The following is a 19,153-nucleotide window of genomic DNA, read 5'->3' on the forward strand; positions in this document are numbered from 1 at the left end:
AAAAATATAAATGAAATGGATAAAAATCCTAAAATGAATCAAATACAATCCGATTTATCCATCAGACATGATTAAGAAATCATCTCCTGGTTTGGTTATATATTTGTTATTGTTTTATTGCATTGCATTGTAAGGTTAAAATTTCTGGTCCTCTATTGGGTAAGTGCATAAAACATGCAACCTGTGGCATTTTTGTGTGTGAGCAAACAAGGCGACAGAGGCTGTAGGAGGAGAGTAGATAATAATAACACAGTGAAGGTGGTGTCCAGATTGAGAGACTTCAGCTGTGAGCACAGACACACAAGCAAAGCAACCATTCAGCAGTGGGATGGATCCTGACTACTAAAGAGGCGAGGGAGAGGGAGCGAGAGAGGGAGAGCAAGAAATGGGGGAGTGGTGGCAGAGAGAGAGAGAGAGAGAGAGAGAGAGAGAGAGAGAGAGAGAGAGAGGAAGCGAAAAGAGCGTGAAAGGCTCCACACGGCAGATTATAAATCTGTATGTTAACGGGACTAAATCTGGAGGTCTTGAAGCAGCTTTACTGGTGGGGGGTGGCCATAAAGCATCAAGAGGTGGTCTTCCCTGTTAACTGAGGATCTGTGCAAATAAGGAAGTGGGACCCGTGGAAGCTGTGAACGCCGGTTGTCAAGCACAGTGGTAGGTTGGTCGGAGGTCTCTGACCCTCTCATTTTCGTTTCTGGAAGAAAAGAGGACAGCAAAAGAGACACGAGACATAAGACAGCAAGGGACTAGTGAGCCATTTCTCTCTTTATTACTTCCATTCACAAAACCATCGCATACCATTATCACAGCGATGTAGAGGCATTCTCTCCGATTGGAGGAGGAAGGGTCCCATTGACTGCTCAGGCTTAGCACCTCTCTCCAAACGCTAGCCCTTTTCATTGCAGTCTCCGCCTCATCTCTCGCCTCTTTCCTTGCGTCTGCTGTTTTCTCTGTCCGTCCCTCCTTTCTTGTCCCTTTTTCACACCACTCAGGAATCAGGAAGCATTGCATTTTGTTAGAAGTGGGTGTTTCTGGAGCTGTCATTGTGGTTGGTGCCACTACAAAGGATAGCTGTGCAAAGAGTGAGAGAGACAGCTTTGGAGATAAAAAAAAAAAGCAGCCTGAAAGACAAGGGGGGGACCTGGGACTACAGGACCAGCTGACAACCACTGGAAGGTGAACTGTGATGAAAAGAAAAGTATTACAGAGACTGACAACCTTTTTAAGGTAGCTATTCACTGAGACCTTTACCACGACTTGAGGGAATAAAGAAGCAGTGTGCCAAACTAGCGCTGCCAGCTGGATCCTGCTTTTGCTGTTGCTAAGCAAAGTCTCTAACCTGAAGTTCTTGGAGAGACAGTGTTCAGCATTACTTCACAACCATGAAAGAAAGCTCAGAGGAAAGCATTGAAAGCGTCAGGCCTTCCAACCTGCAAGCTTTTGCAAACATATCAACCCTACATGGCATGAGTCACATATTTGCCTATGGGCATATGACATTCCGCCGGTTCCTTTGGACTCTTTCATTCCTCGGTTCTCTATGTCTATTGATGATTGTCTGCTTGGATCGAGTGTCCTATTACCTGGAGTATCCTCATGTCACCAAGCTGGACGAGGTGGCTGCAGCAAACCTCACCTTTCCAGCAATTACCTTCTGTAACCTTAATGAGTTCCGCTTCTCCAAAATCACCAGAAATGACCTCTATCATGTGGGGGAGCTCCTGGCCCTCCTCAACAGTAACTACCAAATAGCCAACCCGCACTTGGCTGAGCCGGAGGTTCTGGCTGCCCTAAAGGATAAAGCAAACTTTCAGAACTTCAAACCAAAACTGTTCAACATGACTGATTTCTATAACCGTACAGGTCATGACATCAGTGAGATGCTACTGCAGTGCACCTTCCGAGGAGAGGAATGCTACCCAGTAAATTTCTCCACAGTAAGTGTTCATTCTTATTTTACACTGCTGTAATTCTGCACAATATGTCTCCTGTTTTACTTCCTGCCGGAGTGGACAGTGTCTCTCTTATGTTGAAATGATGGTGCGTGTTTAAGCACATGCTTGGCTTAAAAGCAACTGGTGCTCCAATATAGACCTATCTTGGGGAAAAAAAACTGCATTACATTTTTGCTAAGAACAGATAACAGTGCATAAACCATGTGGTAGTGGATCAGGTGATGTTAACAGCTTGACTGCCAAGAGGAAAGAAATTATTTTGGTGTTGTGTCCTGTGTCTCAATGAAGCACATCCACATCAGCTCTGATGGGTGATTTAACTATGCATACAAGCCCTTGTTTTGACTAATCAGTCACTGTAACATGCAGTAGCTCAAACTGAGGTTTCTAATTGACAGTTACTTTATGAGGATGTGGTCACTGTGGTGTTGTGTGCCACCCCATTGTTCATGTTAATCTTTCACACGTTTATCATGTTCTAAATTATACCTCAAAGTGTAATTCTGCCCCCCATGTATTTCTTTGTCTATCCAGTTAAATAACTCTTCATTGACTATACATTATGAATGACGTCCACTTAACAGTAAATGGTTTCTCCTTGGGTGTGTGTGTGTGTGTGTGTGTGTGTGTGTGTCAACACTATATCTTTATTCATCTGCAGACTTTGGGTATATTGTTTGATAAGACAGAACCAGCAGATAACGAAAGAATCCCCTCCTCAGCTGATTATAAGCAGAATTATGGGTCGAGGTGACATCAGGCATACCCTATAAAATCCCAACGTAACCATTTACTGCTGCTGAATTGCAGCGGGACACAGTGTTAGCTGTGTGATCTGAAAAAGTGGCAAATAAACGAGGAGTAGCCATAGGCCTTAATGTAAAGCTTAGTAATTCTCAATTTGTGTGTTTGTACTGAAAAAGAAATGGGTTCTCTTACAGTAAAATTATGTGCTTACCGAGCTTACCTTAAAGAGGCTAAAGTATAGCTCAACTTAATCCATCATAAACTAAATGTATTGAGAAAGTGTGACAAAAAACAAGTTTTCTTAGTTTGAGTAAAATACAGACCCAAAAACACACCCAAAAGCTCTTCTATTCTCAGTCTGGATTTTATATTATCTTATTAAAACAAGAATACCCCAATTCTATTACATTTTATTCTTCTCCCTTTGTCTGTATCCCATATCCCATCTGTTCAATTGTAGGTTTGCTGGAACGACATCTAAATCCTCATTCACACTTAAATGAAAAGGTTATTTTTAAACACTCTAAAAAAAAAAAAAGGAGTATACATTCATATTGCCAGTGGTTGGTCAGTCCAGTGGTGTTTGTTTTTTTTTCCCCATGTCACAAATACGCTGGAAACAATGAGTTAGAGGAAGAAGATCAGCTCTGTAACCATGTTACAGTCGTTACTGTCTTGTATCTTTTTACTTTTAGTCCCTCTTTCAAACCTGGCAGTGACCAATTTTAAATTGCTAGTTAAATGAAGTAAGATTAAATATACTGAGCACTGTCTCAAGTTGTACAGGCCAACCATGTACCTCGTCAAGATGACGTGTTGAGCTGGAAATTATGCCGGAATTTCCATCCCTGCAAAAATTAAGCAGACGAAAAATAAATTAACATGGTCACCTCAGCTTAAATCCCCACTGACAATTCAGAGTCATTTTAAACTGGGACTGAATGCTGAAAAAAACTTGGGATTAAACTGGGTTTTTGACCAGTGGGAATTATGTATAATTTACCCCTCAAGTGAAACTATCCACTCATAACTAAATTTCTTATCTATACTTTGTCTTTAATCGACCCTGAATGAAACCCCTGCAGATGGCCAGGCTTAAGTGACTCTGCAATCGGTTAATCACAGCTCTTCTCTGAGCAGATAAAACACTAATTAAATATTTCTTTTTAATCCAAGTTCTTTTTTCTACTTTGTGTAGAGATAATGTAAATCTCCATTTAAGTGTACATAAAAGCAAAACTCTATTTTATACTTAGATTACAACCAGGTAGTCAAAAATGAATGACTTTGGTCATGCTCTGTTATTTTGTTTTTGTTAGGCAAATGTAATCTGTGTGACTTGTTTAACGATTGTTTGTCAGATTTGAACGGTCTTGATATCCCATCCATCACTCTGTTGCGTTGTTTAGATGGAGTGCCTCACCGTAGTGTGTCATGTGCTCAGTGGGTAGAAATGTGCTTGTCAGGGCTTGGATGAGTGCCAGTGTACTATAGCCATCTAGCTGAGTTTTTGGTGCTGTATCTGATAATAATCGTATTCTACTAACTGTAAACACTGTGGCTTGGTCACTAAGAGAATAACAAAGTCAGCTTCAATGGAGGAAAAAAAACTATATCAATACACCAGGCTGTATTTGGTTGATTTTTATCTACTGATTTGTATTTGTGTGGGTTTTCCTTTTCAACCAGTATTAACTCCAAATACACAAATATTCAGATGGTATGATAAAGGAAATGTTCAATTATTCAAATTCCCCCACAGTTATGTTGATAGGAGGATTTACAATGCAAAGGACTGTGGAAGTGATGAGCCTTGACCTTGAATAAATGAAGGAAGAATCCCATCAAGTCTGGATTATGATGCAGTTGGGAAACAAAGCATTTAAATGTTTTGCACTGTAATGGATGGGTGGAAAGGGGGAGAGTGGCAATTTGTATATTTGACATTTGAATCTTTTCTAATGATTTTCATGTGTCATGTGTGCTCTGTTGCCAGTGTCATAAAGCAAGTCATTTTTAACCCTTGCAAGGCAAAAATTTAAGAACAGTTTGTACAGCCATTTTAAAGCTTGTCAGAATATGAATGTTATCTTAAGGTTGGCTCTGTAGTGTGCTTGTCAAAAGCAGCGGGGAAGACTTCATCTTTTTAGAGTCTCATGGGCTTTAAATGAGCGTCTGACCATTACCTCTGCTGGAAACTATTTCCACAATGAGCTCACTCTTTAGAATGATGAAACACATATAATTTGTTGAACCACAGTTCATTTCTGCTTCTTATCATCACTTATCCCCTTAAGATGATACCTTTATATCTTGAAACCTCAGTCAGACGTAACCATTATTTGGATGTTGAAATGTAGTGTCTATCAATGTTAATTAACCTATTGGACTTGATTATTCTTTTACCTCTTACACATTAATTTGTGTTGGTATTTGGCGTTAAATGACTGTGTGTCTTTGAAGAAAATGATTTTCCAGATTTTGTCCGATAGACCACTGTGTGTGTGTGTGTGTGTGTGTGTGACACTGTATGTAAATGTCACCTCACCTCTGTCGATGATAGACAACTGGTAGTGAACAGGTGTTCAGATGTAGTGCATCATTCTCCAAGTCTTGATAGGTCACATGTCCCCCCTGGATTACATTTCTGTCCTTTTTTTTGTGAGTGCCTGAAATCAGTATTCGTCATTACATTTTGCTGAAGCTCAGTCTTTACAATGCAAGTTTTCTTTCATCTTATCACTCAGATGACAGCAGGTGTCATGAGTACGAGTTGTGGCTACAGTTGAGATGAGATTGAATGACACCGTGTGACATGTCCATCTGCACTAAACGTGTTGGCAGAGCTCCTCCCCATTCAGAGGCTAATTTCGGCAGTAAAGCAAGTGACGCTAGAACTCGACAGTGATATTATTGGCTTGTCAATGATACTGTATGACAGCAATGTTGTCATTTTAAAACCATTCATTGTTTGTGAAGCTGGTTTATTTGTTTACGCTACTCTGGAGCAGCTGTGTTGGGAGAGTAAAATGTCACACTTACGCAGATGGTGATGCAGGTTCTGTTAAGAGTCAATATGAGATAGATTGTAAATGTGTTCTAAAGTCTTGACAGCGTAGTCTGACTTTATGCATCATCTTCAGTGTGATTCCCACACTTGACTTTCCAGGGCTTAGATATTTCTGCACGTATTGCGTATGTATATGGTAGTTAACCCTTTTGAATCCTTTCCATCCAGAGATGCAGCATTTGCAGTCACTAGTTTTTGTGTTGTTGTCGCTCTGCTGTCAGACTGAATGCTCCACTTCAGTGGTAACTCTGAACTGCAGAGGTGAAAGTTTTCTGTATTTTTATATCAGCAAAACCATATCATTACTTACTCCACAGCAGTCTGACTCAGGGAAGCAACAGTGAGAAGAAGAGAACGTGCTCCACCGAATGTTTCATGAGTTTTTTAGCAGGTGAGATGAGTTGTGAGAAGCTTGCAGCAGCTACACTCTGGAAGCAAAAGCAAATGGGGGAAAATGTGAAGCATGGGCTGCAAGATCACTGTATAGCTATTAAGGTGCAGGGCATTTTTGAAATGAAATATCCATCACCATCCTCTGTTTCCTATCTCCTACTTGGTAAATCTCAGAAATAGTTGTGGACGGTCACATTTTCTACAAGTCTTGACTCTTATTTTGCTTCTGTTTTTCTTCTAAGACTAGCAAGCAAATTAATTAACCCCCTAATTTCCCTATAGATATAGTTTTCAACATCACATTGAGGGAAAAAGGCTCCCACTTAAGTGCAGGCTTAAAAGAAAAATGTTAACCTGCACACTTCCTCACAGAGCCTTCAAGAAGATTTAGAAGGCAGCACAAGGTCGGCAAGAATAAATCAGGCCTACTCGACTGTAAAGACGGTAATCGACAGGAAGAATACAAATGAGGGAGACACCCCAGTTCTGTTCATATCAGCCTTATTGAGGGAGACTAAAGAGTGCTGCTGCTGCTGTCTATCATCCGAGGGAGGGTGGGGGGAGCGGCAGCCAATCTTAGCTTACACTGGGCCAGAATACCCTGGTCAAGGTGCCAGCCAGCCTATCATAGGGCTCTAATGAATACAATGATCTCCAAAATTACTCTCCAGTGTTCTCAAGTGATCTGTGCACTACTTTGTATGCACTGGTAATTATTAACAATCTGTATTGTTTGTTGGACAAATGTATGTTATTTAAACAATTTCCATAGACTAACAAGTTCTACCCTGGAGACTGTAAGCAGTAACTTTTGCACAATGACAGATATTTGACTTCCAGTGCCACCTGAGGAAGATGAAACTGTCCAACTTAACTGCAGTTCTTGTCATTTCCCTCAACCCTACTCCCATCTGCATTCCTGCCAGGACGCCTCGAATGAGCCTAATCTCTGCCTGAGATTGCCTCATGTCACCACTCACATCTGACATCAGTAGATAACAGCATTAGCCATTACAGCTTATACTGCTGCTGCAACCAAATGATGACTCTAGCTATATCGGCAAAGACTTCCAACAAGGACTGCTACTGCCCTGCAAGTTTAGTATGTAATGGTGTTAGTTTAAATAAACTGCAGTTTGCTTAGAGGATGCATCATGTGTGGTGATAAGCTATTCTTGTACATGTGATGTTTTTAAATAATGAAAAATGAACAGACAGTTTTAGACACACAAGACAGTTTTGGTCACAAGAGAACTGCTTATTCTTGATCCTAGTTACAAAATAATACAAAAATGACTTTCTGGTTTGCCCCAGACATTGATCAGCAATAAAAGTGAGTGGTGTATTGCACTAATTATCATTTTACTATTAGTAAGAGAAATTCTCTTCAGTCAAAAAACCCCTCCCAAGTTATACTAATAATAATAGCAAACTTTGTTTATATAGTACTTTTCCTAACAAATGCTGCAAAGTACTTAACAAACCAGTCATGCCTAATCAAACATTACAAGGCATCTTGTCTGGTAAGGCAAGGAAATACAGAAGCCCAACAGTTCATCACAATGAGCAAATCATTCAGTCATCAGCCTCGGCTGGTTGGGGTGAGAGGACGTTAGGGAACAGAGGAGAGGTGGGGGATGGAAAGGTAGAGAGCAAAAAAGACAGGCGTAACAAGGAGAGATGAGTAACAGGAGAGGACAAATCAACATATCAATGATCAAACAATACAACAAGTTTGTCAAAATAAAATAAAAATAGGAAAGGGGGAGAACAACAGAAAGAAGGAACATGGACCAACAGCAAAAGAACAAAAACAAAACAATACAACCATGAAATAGGCAACCTAGAAAAGACTAAGCCACCACAGTAAAACTAAAAATTTAGAAATGGCACAAGAAAAGAGGTTGGAGACAGAAAAGAGGATAGAAAAAGCGAGGAGTCAGAGGAGAGAGGCCAGGAGCAGGAGTGCATGAGAGAGGGAGAGAACAATTAGCAGAGGATGAGGTCATAGAACAATAGAGAAGTAAATTAGAATAGTCCAAGACTGTACAGTGAGGCCAAGTAGTCTTACCTAGCTAGTGTTAAAAGCCAGCGCGAAGAGAAAAGTCTTCAGATGTCTTTTTGATTTGCTCAACGGTCTGGGCATAATAGTAAAGTAAAGTAGCGGGGAATGTCCAGAGCCAGCTTTCAGCCAGTCAATACATTTTTATTGATTGATTTGGCACAAAATAGCTGATAAAAATCAATCACACTGTTTGCGTTTAGAGTATTTGGCCACATGTCAAAAAGTCCCTATTTATCTCTATTAAAACACTGGAAATGGCACAATAACTATACAACAGGATCATTATCAAAAATGCTGGCCAAAGGGAAGTGGGAGTTGTATGCTAGTGTACAGACTAGAAGACTTTGACTATACCTTTTGCTATGTAAATAAAATCCACTTGATTTGGCTGACAAGGGTTTTGTATTGGGGAAAACCTTGGGAGCCAAATCAATTTATGATTTAAAGCCTCAGTGCTGAATAAACCAAATAAAGACTTACAACCTGACTTTTATTTTTGCTCTGTAACTGTGTTCAAACAGATATTGAAGTACATTTTAGTGGTAGCAGGATTATGTACACACACACACACACACACACACACACACACACAAAGAGAAAGAGTCACAAATGCAATAAAAAATGTCTAAACTATTCAGAGGACACCACAATTGGAGCAGACAATGTTTCTACTGTAAAAGAAAGATTTGTTTAAAGGGTAATTCTTAAAAGCCCTCCTGAAACCTTTCCACTGTAAAGGTCAGTCTAGTTTGATTTATGTACGATTTTAAAAGATGTTGCTTTCACAAAACGTCTATATCTTTTGGTGTTGCCTGGGTGAAAAATGTGTCTTGAACCCTGTGTTTGCATGAGTGCATTTTCCATTAGAGTACAGGAACACAACAAGAAAGCACACATTTATATATCTGAATAAATAAATTTTGCCTCCATCGTGTCCAGAATGTTTATTAATTTCCCCCCAAATCATACCCACGGCTTGAAATGTGTGACTCTCTTTGCATTTTTTTTCATTCAGCCACTAATCACACAGACAGAACGGTGCTGGAAAATAATTTAACTCGTCATTACCTTGATTGTGACTTGCATCAAAAAATAGAGCTACAGTGCTTAACTCATTAACATTCATGAGCTGTGGTGGTCCATTTATCTTCACCAACACTTGATTACTTTGTATCCAGGCCAAATTGTCAACATGTCCCTCTGTAGAGTACAAACCCAGTTAATGCTGGGTAACGTTGATCCAGTTAGTTTGAAATACTGTAGTTTACATGAGTGAAGTGTTGTAGGATATTATAGAATATCATAAGATATAAGTCATACAGTATATTTAGGAAGAGTATTACTTTATGTTGTATGGTGGGTTGCATTGGTGCATGTGTTCTTGGTTTGAAATCCAAACCGTGGTCTTGCTGTGTGGAGTCTCCATGATGTTTTGTTTGCTTAGATTTTATCTAGTTACTCTGCTCACAGTCCAGAGACGTAGGGTAAGGTTAGGTTATTTGGGTTATTTATTTATTTTTTTATTTTGGTTTGCTTCATTATGGGATGGCATGTGTTACTGCTGTTAAAGGTCCAGTGTTTATGTATGCATTCACATCAGTCCTTCTTAATCGAATCCTAGTCTGTTTGCTCGGAAAGTCCGGTTTGTGAGGTTTGGTGAGGTGTGAATGCACAACCGAGCTCATGGCATTCAGGGCATTGTGGGTAAAAACGTTTGCTGAGCCCATTGTTGCAGCATATATTTAGTAGGTTCACTTAAATTATAGGATTTGATGCAGTTCTATATTTTATGGGAATACGTTATTCAAAGGTGTTGGTTCGTTTCAATTAATTGCAGTGTGAAAGCAAAGTCGGACCGGCTGAATGTTGCAACCCCCAACTGAACCTAGTCCCCAATGGTACCGAGTCTAGCGGACTATTAGGTGTGAAAACTAATTAAGACTTGAATTGACAGGAATTGAAACATGATGGCGGCCTCTGTAAAGCAAGGCCCCTACTTACAGTACAAAACCAAACAATGTTTGGGGTTTTTTTTATTTCAAAAGCAATTATACATTAGTATGAACAAACCTGGGGGTGGTATATTAAATTTCTGCTTTTACGCCCTCCTAAATGTTACACATTATAATAAAATGTATCTTGGGAGAGATTAGTGTGGGCCTCTGAGCTTTACACTTTTTGTTTTTTTGTCATTATACCTACGTTAATCATGGCCCATACTGTGTTGTGTTCTGTGTGTATGCTATTATCCCCCAATGTTAGCTGAAACATTTGATGCATGGCAGGTTCATGGCCCTCAACACACTAGTATTTTTATGAAAATCCAATCTTGCAGTGCCACGGCCAGAAATAGGGGACTGCTCACAAATAGGCTTTGTAACAGGTTTATTTCGATACACTGTTATAGCCTGCAGTGGTAGTATAGTAGTGGAGCCACAAATACAACGCCGTTAGATGATGTGATAGCCTGCAGTCTTTGGCCAAACAGAAGGTCACACCTCTGCCAAGCGAGTAGACCATTCAAGCTTTTCTCTGCCTTCTCTTGTGTCAGAAACTCTTGACGTTGCTTGAGATTTTTTGGTCTGTATCAATGCAAGGAAGAATCTTAGGCAAATCTTTGACCTGTGTTTGTATTAAACTCAATTTATGTATGGCAAGAGGCCTGCTTTTTTTCCCGTAAGATTATGTTATTAAGAATACTTGCTGCAAGTGTATGTGAAATGAATTAAACATTTCATTGAAGCATTCATCTGCTGTTTTCTGCACATTTGACAAGAGCGATGTGACTTAATTTAGCCCCTCAACAAGGTGTAACTACTAAAGAACCTAAGTGTTAGGGTTAAAGAGAAACAAAATCACATTAGCTGCAATTTGTCAGCTGAAAATATATCCACTGATAAAATGATGGCGGAAAAGCAAATTTCATGTTTGTTTAACGTCTTTTATAAAAGAGAGACAAGCCAGTTTCTCAAAGATTATTTGAAAACCTAGGTAACCCTAGGTAAATTGCCCCCCTTCCTAACAACTGATAGTCTTTTAAATCATCACCTGCTGTCAGTGTTCTTAACTCAACACTTGAGTGAATAAATGCAAGAATTTGCAACAGAACCAGCATGTCTCCCTGGAGTGTCCCTGTCCTTTGATATCATGTCAGAATGGCAGCATCTCTTGAGTGAGGCAGTAGCATCTACCCTGCTGCTTTTACTTCAGTATTCAAACTGGATTACACTGATAACAATAACATAGTAAGTTTAAATGTTTATTGGTAAATTGAGAACGTTTTGTTTTATTCAACGACTTGGCCAATAATCATAGCACGTGTTGAAAAATGATTGAGTCTCTCGATTCATGTTTTAACCTGGTATACCTATTTACCTTATATTTAGCAGCCCAGGTGTGGACACAACCTAAACGTATTGAATAGGCTATGCTTGTAGGTGTTTGCAAATACCACAAATTTGAGAGCAAGGTTAGATCAAAATCTTATTCATACTCAATTCCATCATGGGCATTATTACCAACATTCAAATCAATATGTCTACCTGTATTGGTATGTATTTAAAGCTTAAATTTAAGGAAGCTGTAAATGCAAACGATAGATTTGTTTCCATTTTAGTCGCATCACCAAAGTCCTCCATTGTTCTTTTAAATGTTCCTTACATGTACCATACAATAACCAGTGGCTTTAATTTGAAATAATTGTAATGTTCTTCAATCATTAGTTTATATTCTGTTTTGTTATTGTTGACTTGTCTTTATCATTCTGTCTTGAATGTTATTCTTGCTCTAATCTGTATCATTTGAGAGATACATTGACAACTCATTTAATATGGAATCAAATTAAATATGAAAACAAATCCAAATTTATTCCATCTTTCAGTAGTATTTTTATGAAATATATTGTCTCATGACTCAACTTTTGCCTCTGCATAAAAAAAATCTCCTTGTGTCTTGGTTACTTGAAGATTTCAAAGGATATAGCCAAGGGGAATGTTGTTGCTTTGATGAGGGAGCCCAGTCTGCCCTTTGAAAATTCATTAGATCATAATTATTTTTGCCCTCCTCTATTGGATTTACACAACTGCTTTTTCCCATCAGTACAGCAATCTGCGTCTGCTGCAGTGTGTTTTAGTAGTTTGAACGTTAAAATGCCTGAATATCTTGTAACTGATAATGGCAGCTGTATCAATAAGAAAATACTTAAAAATGAATCGCATTTGTCTGAGATGATGCAGCTTTTCTTAAAACCTTAAACCATTTAGTTGCTTAATTGCTTCCAACTAGATCAAGGCTTGACGTTTTGGCTGATGATGAATCTGTTTTCTTTATTTAAATCTGGCCCCTTGCTATTGGGCCAGTCTGTTGCCATGGCAGTCATCTGTGAGACATACCCCTCCGCTGTTATCATGAATTGCATTACTCTATGTTCAGCACAATTACCTGACTCATCTAACCAGCTTTTAAGGTGCAGCAGCACTCCTCCTACATTTAATATCAACCCTGCATCTCATGTTTTCTCTTCCTCCTGCATTTGCTCCGAGGCGTCGCTCTGTGCAGAGCACTGATCACGGCGTTTTACCATGTTGACAGCAGGATGACATCTCATTTCCATGCAGATCAATATATTGGATCAGTGAACATTACAACACACTAAAGGAGGCACTCTTCTCTCAAGGGAATCGATGTGAGAGCTTTAGCAGGGGGTGAGGGGGTTCAGATTATTTTAAGAAAAATTAAGGCAGCTTCATGTAATGGTGTTTGTCCTGGCTTTGATATTTGAACAAGGTTGTCTTAAAGGTCTACTGTTTAAGAAATTGAAGATAAAATAATGTTACTTTTTTTATTATCTGGTATTTTTTTTATATTATCTGGTATTTACACAGGGGATAATTCATTTACTCCAGATGAATGCCTGCTTACAATTATTAATTATTCATATTTGTTTCCGTGTTGTTCTGTAGAATGTTGTGTTTCTTCATTCTGTGTGCAGTACCTGGCAGAAATGATTTGCCTTTGCAGATCCTGTGTAAATTGGCACACCATACACGCCTTAAAACGTAACTTAACAAACATTTGATGTATATGGTTTTCGTATACAACGCAAGTTTGGTGATTGATCTAAGTTAGGACAACTGTAATATGTTTGTGCTTTGAGAGAAATGTTTGGAAGCACTGTGCAGTCCACTGAGACTCATTATAATTGCGGAACTGGAGGATATAAAATAATTATTTGACTGGGGACACAAATCTCACCAGATACACATTTTTGGATTGTAAAGTATCCAACCCAACACTGGCACTGTTGCCTCACCGCACGAAAGTTGCTAGTTTGCATTCCCTTCCGGGCTTTTCTGTGTGAGTTTGCATGGACACTCTAACTTGCCCATACTGTATGTGTGAGTGAATCAGCCGTTTTTTGCCCTACAGTATGTCAGCTGGGATTGGCACCAGCAGCCCCACACCTCTCATGTGGAGGATAAAGTGGTAGGCGATGGATCGATGAATGGATCAAAGTATCCAACCTTGTGCATGTTTCTATACTAGTTTTGTATTAAGGTGTGATGCTGTTGTGCGTTGACACTGAAGGAGGGTGTTTCAGTTCTGAATTGTCTATAGTCGTAGGTTGGTATAATTTCTACCAACAGTACCACCAATTGTCACTACCAATCTGTGTATTAGCAGTGGCTTCAGTTATATCACATTAAATGTCAGCCATAGCTCATTGTATGGGAGAAGAGTGACTGAACGCAACCCTGCAAGAGATACAGAAAAATAAACAGCACTGCACTCCAGCACTCGATTGTTATCTGCACTGTAATTGTAATGACCTTACCTGAAATGTGTTATTCTGGTCTGTGCCAACTGGAGTTGTGACTCATCTAGTTTGCATTTTCTGTAACTTCACTTATCTCAAAGTAGTGTCTGAATCTGCAGCTCTTACCCGCAGGGTTCATACCGCCTCGTCTCCCCCGCCTTTGTGTCCTGCTGATTCATACTTTGCTCAATACACCACCGGACTATTTTGATCATAAAATGGTAATTTCTTGGTGTGATCAGACATAGGTGCTGGCATTTAGTCGAATTGTTGAATTGTTTCGCCTATACCATAAAGATCTACGTTTGTTCTGTTTTTCTTTGTTGTCTATTAGTAGTAGCTCAAACTGAACATGTTTGCTCTTTTGGCTGTTAATACCTATGGTTTGAATATCTTTGTTTTGAAAAATCTTTACATGTTATTTCAGTGAGTAGTGGGTGCCTCTGAATACAGTAACTACTAGAATATTGTACCACCACTGCATTTCCAATAGCCTCTTGGCACTTCATAAATGCAGCAGTCATATAATTTATATACCCCAGAAAGTCAAAAGAATTGTTTTTCCTTTCTGTCCTCGTGTCTGCCTTATCTTGTCTTTGTGTGATCTCAATCTCCCTCTGTGTCTCTGTCGCTCTCTCATATCTGCCGCCAGTCTATTAGGAGTCTATTTTAAAAAAAAAATGCTCCTTTGCAAGCTGAACCTCTAATCTGTAATGGCTGGTTTTGTGGCAGTAAGTCCCCTCCAGATATAATCACCTGATATTACCTTTATTGATGAGCTTATTTTGAAATATCAGTTTTGCATATGGTTACTGAAGTCTGTTGAGTAGCATCTACTCAACAGTAGACCCACTGTCCACAGTTGAAGGAGATGTTTCTTTTCCACGGGTCGTTGGAAGGCTTTCTGCAGACAAGTCAATGTCTTCCTCACTCTGCTTAGTCAGGCCTAACACGCCTGAGGCAGATCACTCTCTGCCTGCATATAAATTAAAGCAGATAGCCTTGTCCATGCTTTATTATCTGCTGTGCTGCCGAGTGCTGTTTCAAACTTTGCACTGAGAGGTGGTGCTTATATCACAGAGGCTTACGACGAGAACATGGACATCATTCGCGTGCTCTAAGCTGAGGATGGATGACTGTTATGAATTAAATAGATTTGTTGCAAATGAATGATCAGTGATTCATTGACATGTTTCCTTTGTCACACAGCTCCAAAGCAACACCTTTTGTCCATGGTCAATACTTCAGGGTTCATGTATGAGCCACATTTTGAAAAGATTGGACAAATTGTGACTCATGCTACTTCATGGATTTACCAAATTTTTATAAAAAGAATTTTGTAAGTTTTGTCTTGAATTTGTCTGGTTAAGTTATTTTGTTAGACACAAGCATCCTGTTTGGATCTGGAATAAATCAAAAAACTATGAGGTTAAAGCTCATATTTCCAGCCTATTATGTGAACAGTGTGAACTCGTTGAACTGTTCATACAGTGTCTTGATTTAAAGACACTGCAGGACAGTGGTCTGAAACTGCTGCTTGATCTACCTGGAAATGTCCCTGAATAATAAAATCAATCCAGTCAATCCATCAACCTATCTGATCATGTCTCTCACCTGATGAAAACCAGAGCCCTCAAAGACATACAAAACCATTCCAATATTAATTATAAAGCAGTTTTAAAAGCAACAACATACAACGTATACAAAGCAGTAACTCACCTATAAAATAAAGAACATAAATACAACATCTCACATTGTGTTAAAAGCCAAAAAAAAAGATAGTAAAGTTGAAGCAGGTCAGAGAGGAAGGGTAAAGTGAGGGGTTTAAAAGTGTATTAAATTATTTTTAAATGGATTCTGTCACAGATTGTAAACCAATGAAGGAGGCCAGAATGGTATAAATGCACTGACAGTTGTGTATTCCACTTAAAAGACAGTTAGCAGCCTTTTGGACTATGCAGGTGTTAAAGCGAAAACATAATCTCCAAAATAAAAGGGCATTGCAGTAGCCCAAATGAGTTGTGATGGAGGCATGGATCACTTTTTCAAAGTCATGTCTTCACACAACTGACTCCAACTGGAAAAAGCTGGTTTTCATTACCTATCCAATGTGATGGTTTATATAAGCCATTTGCAAACAACAGTAACGAGTGATAACTTCATTGTTTTTTGTTTCTCAATCCTGAAAGTAGCTAAATGTGATTTAATTTAAAAGATCATAAATCAAACCTTTATGATATTGATTTTCAGATTCACTGAGGTCAGTTTCACATGAATAGACACTGATGATGACTTATAACTGATCCGAAAGTAAGATGGTCTAAATTAATTTGTTGCACACCACTGTCTCTTCCTTGTTTTTCATAAAGAGGCCTAATTCTTCATTGTCGTATTCTGCATAATATCCAGACGTTATTTAAACTGAAAGACACAGCTGACAAAATAACTGCAATGTTTGCGCTCTGGCAGAAATCAGTTACAGAGACATTTTTACTGGGAACACAACATTGTACCTGTGGCAGGGCTGAGATGCTGTGGCTTCGCAATCTGGCATGGCTCCGTATCTGGGCTAACTCATCAGTCAGAGTCAGGAAAAGTCAGGGTCAACAAAGAATCACTGTCCTCACTGCTGTAATTCTAACCTGTTTCTGTCCAAACTCTTTCTCTTTTCTTTGCTCTGAATTAATTTACAAACCTTTGCGTACCTTTTCAAACAGCGAGCATTGACCTTGTTTGAGTTTGTCATTTGCAACTCCAGATTATTTTCATATAATTTCTTCCCTTTAAATTCTCAAATATCATTATCAAACTCAAAAATTGGTCAAATGTCAATATTTTTAGACTATACAAAGAAATGTCAGGTTTTTTTTTAACATTCTCAACAGCATCTTTTTGCAAGTGTGGTGTAACCTCTGTGTATTCTGCAGCATCTTATCTGCTCGATTAATTTCTTGAGTCCATGTTGGGTTTTTGCTAATCTAAATTGCTGCTGGAACAGCTAATACAAGGGTTTAAGATGCAGAATAGAAAGTCAGCCTTTGGCACTTCCATTATCCAGATGAACTCATTACGGGTCTGATAATTGTCCTCTGCTTGCACAACTGATTGGAAGTGCTTAGTGAGTGATATTTTACCATGAGTTTATTTTCTGTATTTCAGCATAAGTTAATTTAAGAGACACTGAAGAATTCTTTACTACTCTTACTGGCACAGTTAGACCAATTTCCATGGATTGTTATCGTTATTTTATCACTGCAGATGCCTTTGTGATTACAGTTTCATTAGGGCTGATTTTAAAATGTTTGACCACCTTCAGTCACATATGAATTATTAAAGATGGTAAAGAATGAATTGAGTGAGTCTAGACGGAGATATAGAACAAGTGCCAAGATTATCTAGATTCATGGATATAAAGCTGTGCTAGTGATTCAAACTTTTTAACCCTTCTACACGTGGGAGACTTGGTTTGTACAGATTCTGTCTGCTGAGAAAGAAATGTGTTTCTTTGTCAGTGTCCAGAAATAAAAAGAATAAACAAAACTAAATGCAGATAGATAGTGATGGATGCAGATTGGTGTGTTGTATTAGTCCTTTTGGTCATTGATCCTTTTTATGTTTATCAGAGGCAGTTTTGCTTGAGTAAGTATCTTGGCATGCCCACTTAAGCTGCTTTCAGCATGCAATGAAGTCCAGAAATCTTTTGGAGCAGAATGGGTGTGAATGCAAAAGCCCACAAATGCTGCTTCAGATATTTTCCAGACTTTTTCCTGCCAACCCCCCATGTCAAAATGAAAATGTCCAAGTGAGCCCTTTAGTGAGAATACAGCAGTACATTCACAGTGAGTGAGTGTCCTGCTTCCTGCAGTCTCAACCTGGGCACCAGCCTTCAACTGAATGTTCCAGAAATGTCTCTGCTGCTGTGAATGTGTCTGACACCAGACTGTTTCCTTCTGCTTTTGTCTCATGTATAGAGCAAAGAAGAAAATGTCCAGACCTAGATTTTGTTGACATTAGTGTTTGAAAACAGACTCATGCTCCTCTTAATTTACCAGGTTAAGACCTTCCTCATTTTGGCTTGTCATGGCTTCACTCAAACTCAGCATCCTCAGCCTCCTTTATCTGAAGCTGACAGACCAATTTCCTGTCTGGACCGCAAACCAAGGCCCATGAGAAATACAGTGTGTGTTGGATATGTCAGTAATGTGTGTTTAAATGTGGTTCATGAAATGCTTTTTTTATGGGTATTGCTCCGATACTTTGATGTATTGCGTTTCCAATTACCTTTGTATAATAATGTAACAATAATGTGATGCGAGAACTGCATCACATTTGTTCCTTTTCCCTCATCTGCTCTGTTTAAACACATGATTGTTGTTGTTCATGCATAGTGTTGAGTACTTCTTACTGTGCACTTCAGGCTGTTGTGAATAACATCCATCACAGGCTGTGGAACAGAGAAAAAGCTGGGTTTAGCGACCTGTATCATAAGAGACATTAAATATCAATAACTTCACACACATCTAGAAAGCAAAATAAACTTGTGTAAGTCTTGTTAAAATTATTCCATAATTCAGTTTTTCCTCTCCAGGCTTGGTACAAGTCCCACATGCCATAGGCGTGCTTTGGCAGAATTGTGCTTGTCTTGTACAAGGGGTGAGAACCGTCCTCTTCAGCCAGCAGGATAACATTCTTCTCCCCTCCAGTCACACAGAACCACCTCTTGCCAAGAGCCTCCTACTGCACTGCCACCTGGTCTTGTGTAGTGCGTCTAGTCACAGCCAGGGACCCATCCATAAGGCAGCCAGGAATCCTTATCAAGCTGCAGTCCTACCATCAGACCTCAGCAAGGACCCTGGCAACAACTTGTATGAATAAATAACTGAGCGCCAGTGCCAGGTGTTTAGCTAATCTTCTTTGTGATTGAATTACAAGATTTAATAAGCAGAAAATAGTTGCCTTTTATCTCACAAATGCGTCGTACAATTAATGTAGTCCTCCACTTGTTGACATAGGCAACAGTTTAAATCAGAAAGATGTGTTTCATAACTCTTCAGTCTGAGATCATTAAAAATGAATCGGGGATTAGAGGGAACACTGTTGATATAGCA

The 19,153-nt window shown here is 39.1% G+C and overlaps 1 protein-coding gene across 1 annotated transcript in view; it reads left to right on the forward strand.

The window, feature by feature from the left end:
• Positions 1-431: 431 nt before the first annotated feature.
• Positions 432-19,153, forward strand: part of asic1c (acid-sensing (proton-gated) ion channel 1c) — a 77,492-nt gene continuing 58,770 nt past the window's right edge. The window contains exon 1 of the mRNA XM_058639323.1: positions 432-1,937. Within this exon, the coding sequence (XP_058495306.1) occupies positions 1,383-1,937 (555 nt within the window). The 5' untranslated portion in view covers positions 432-1,382. The remainder of the gene's footprint in view (positions 1,938-19,153) is intronic.

Source organism: Solea solea, chromosome 1 (genome assembly GCF_958295425.1).
Source record: "Solea solea chromosome 1, fSolSol10.1, whole genome shotgun sequence".
Taxonomy (NCBI): domain Eukaryota; kingdom Metazoa; phylum Chordata; class Actinopteri; order Pleuronectiformes; family Soleidae; genus Solea; species Solea solea.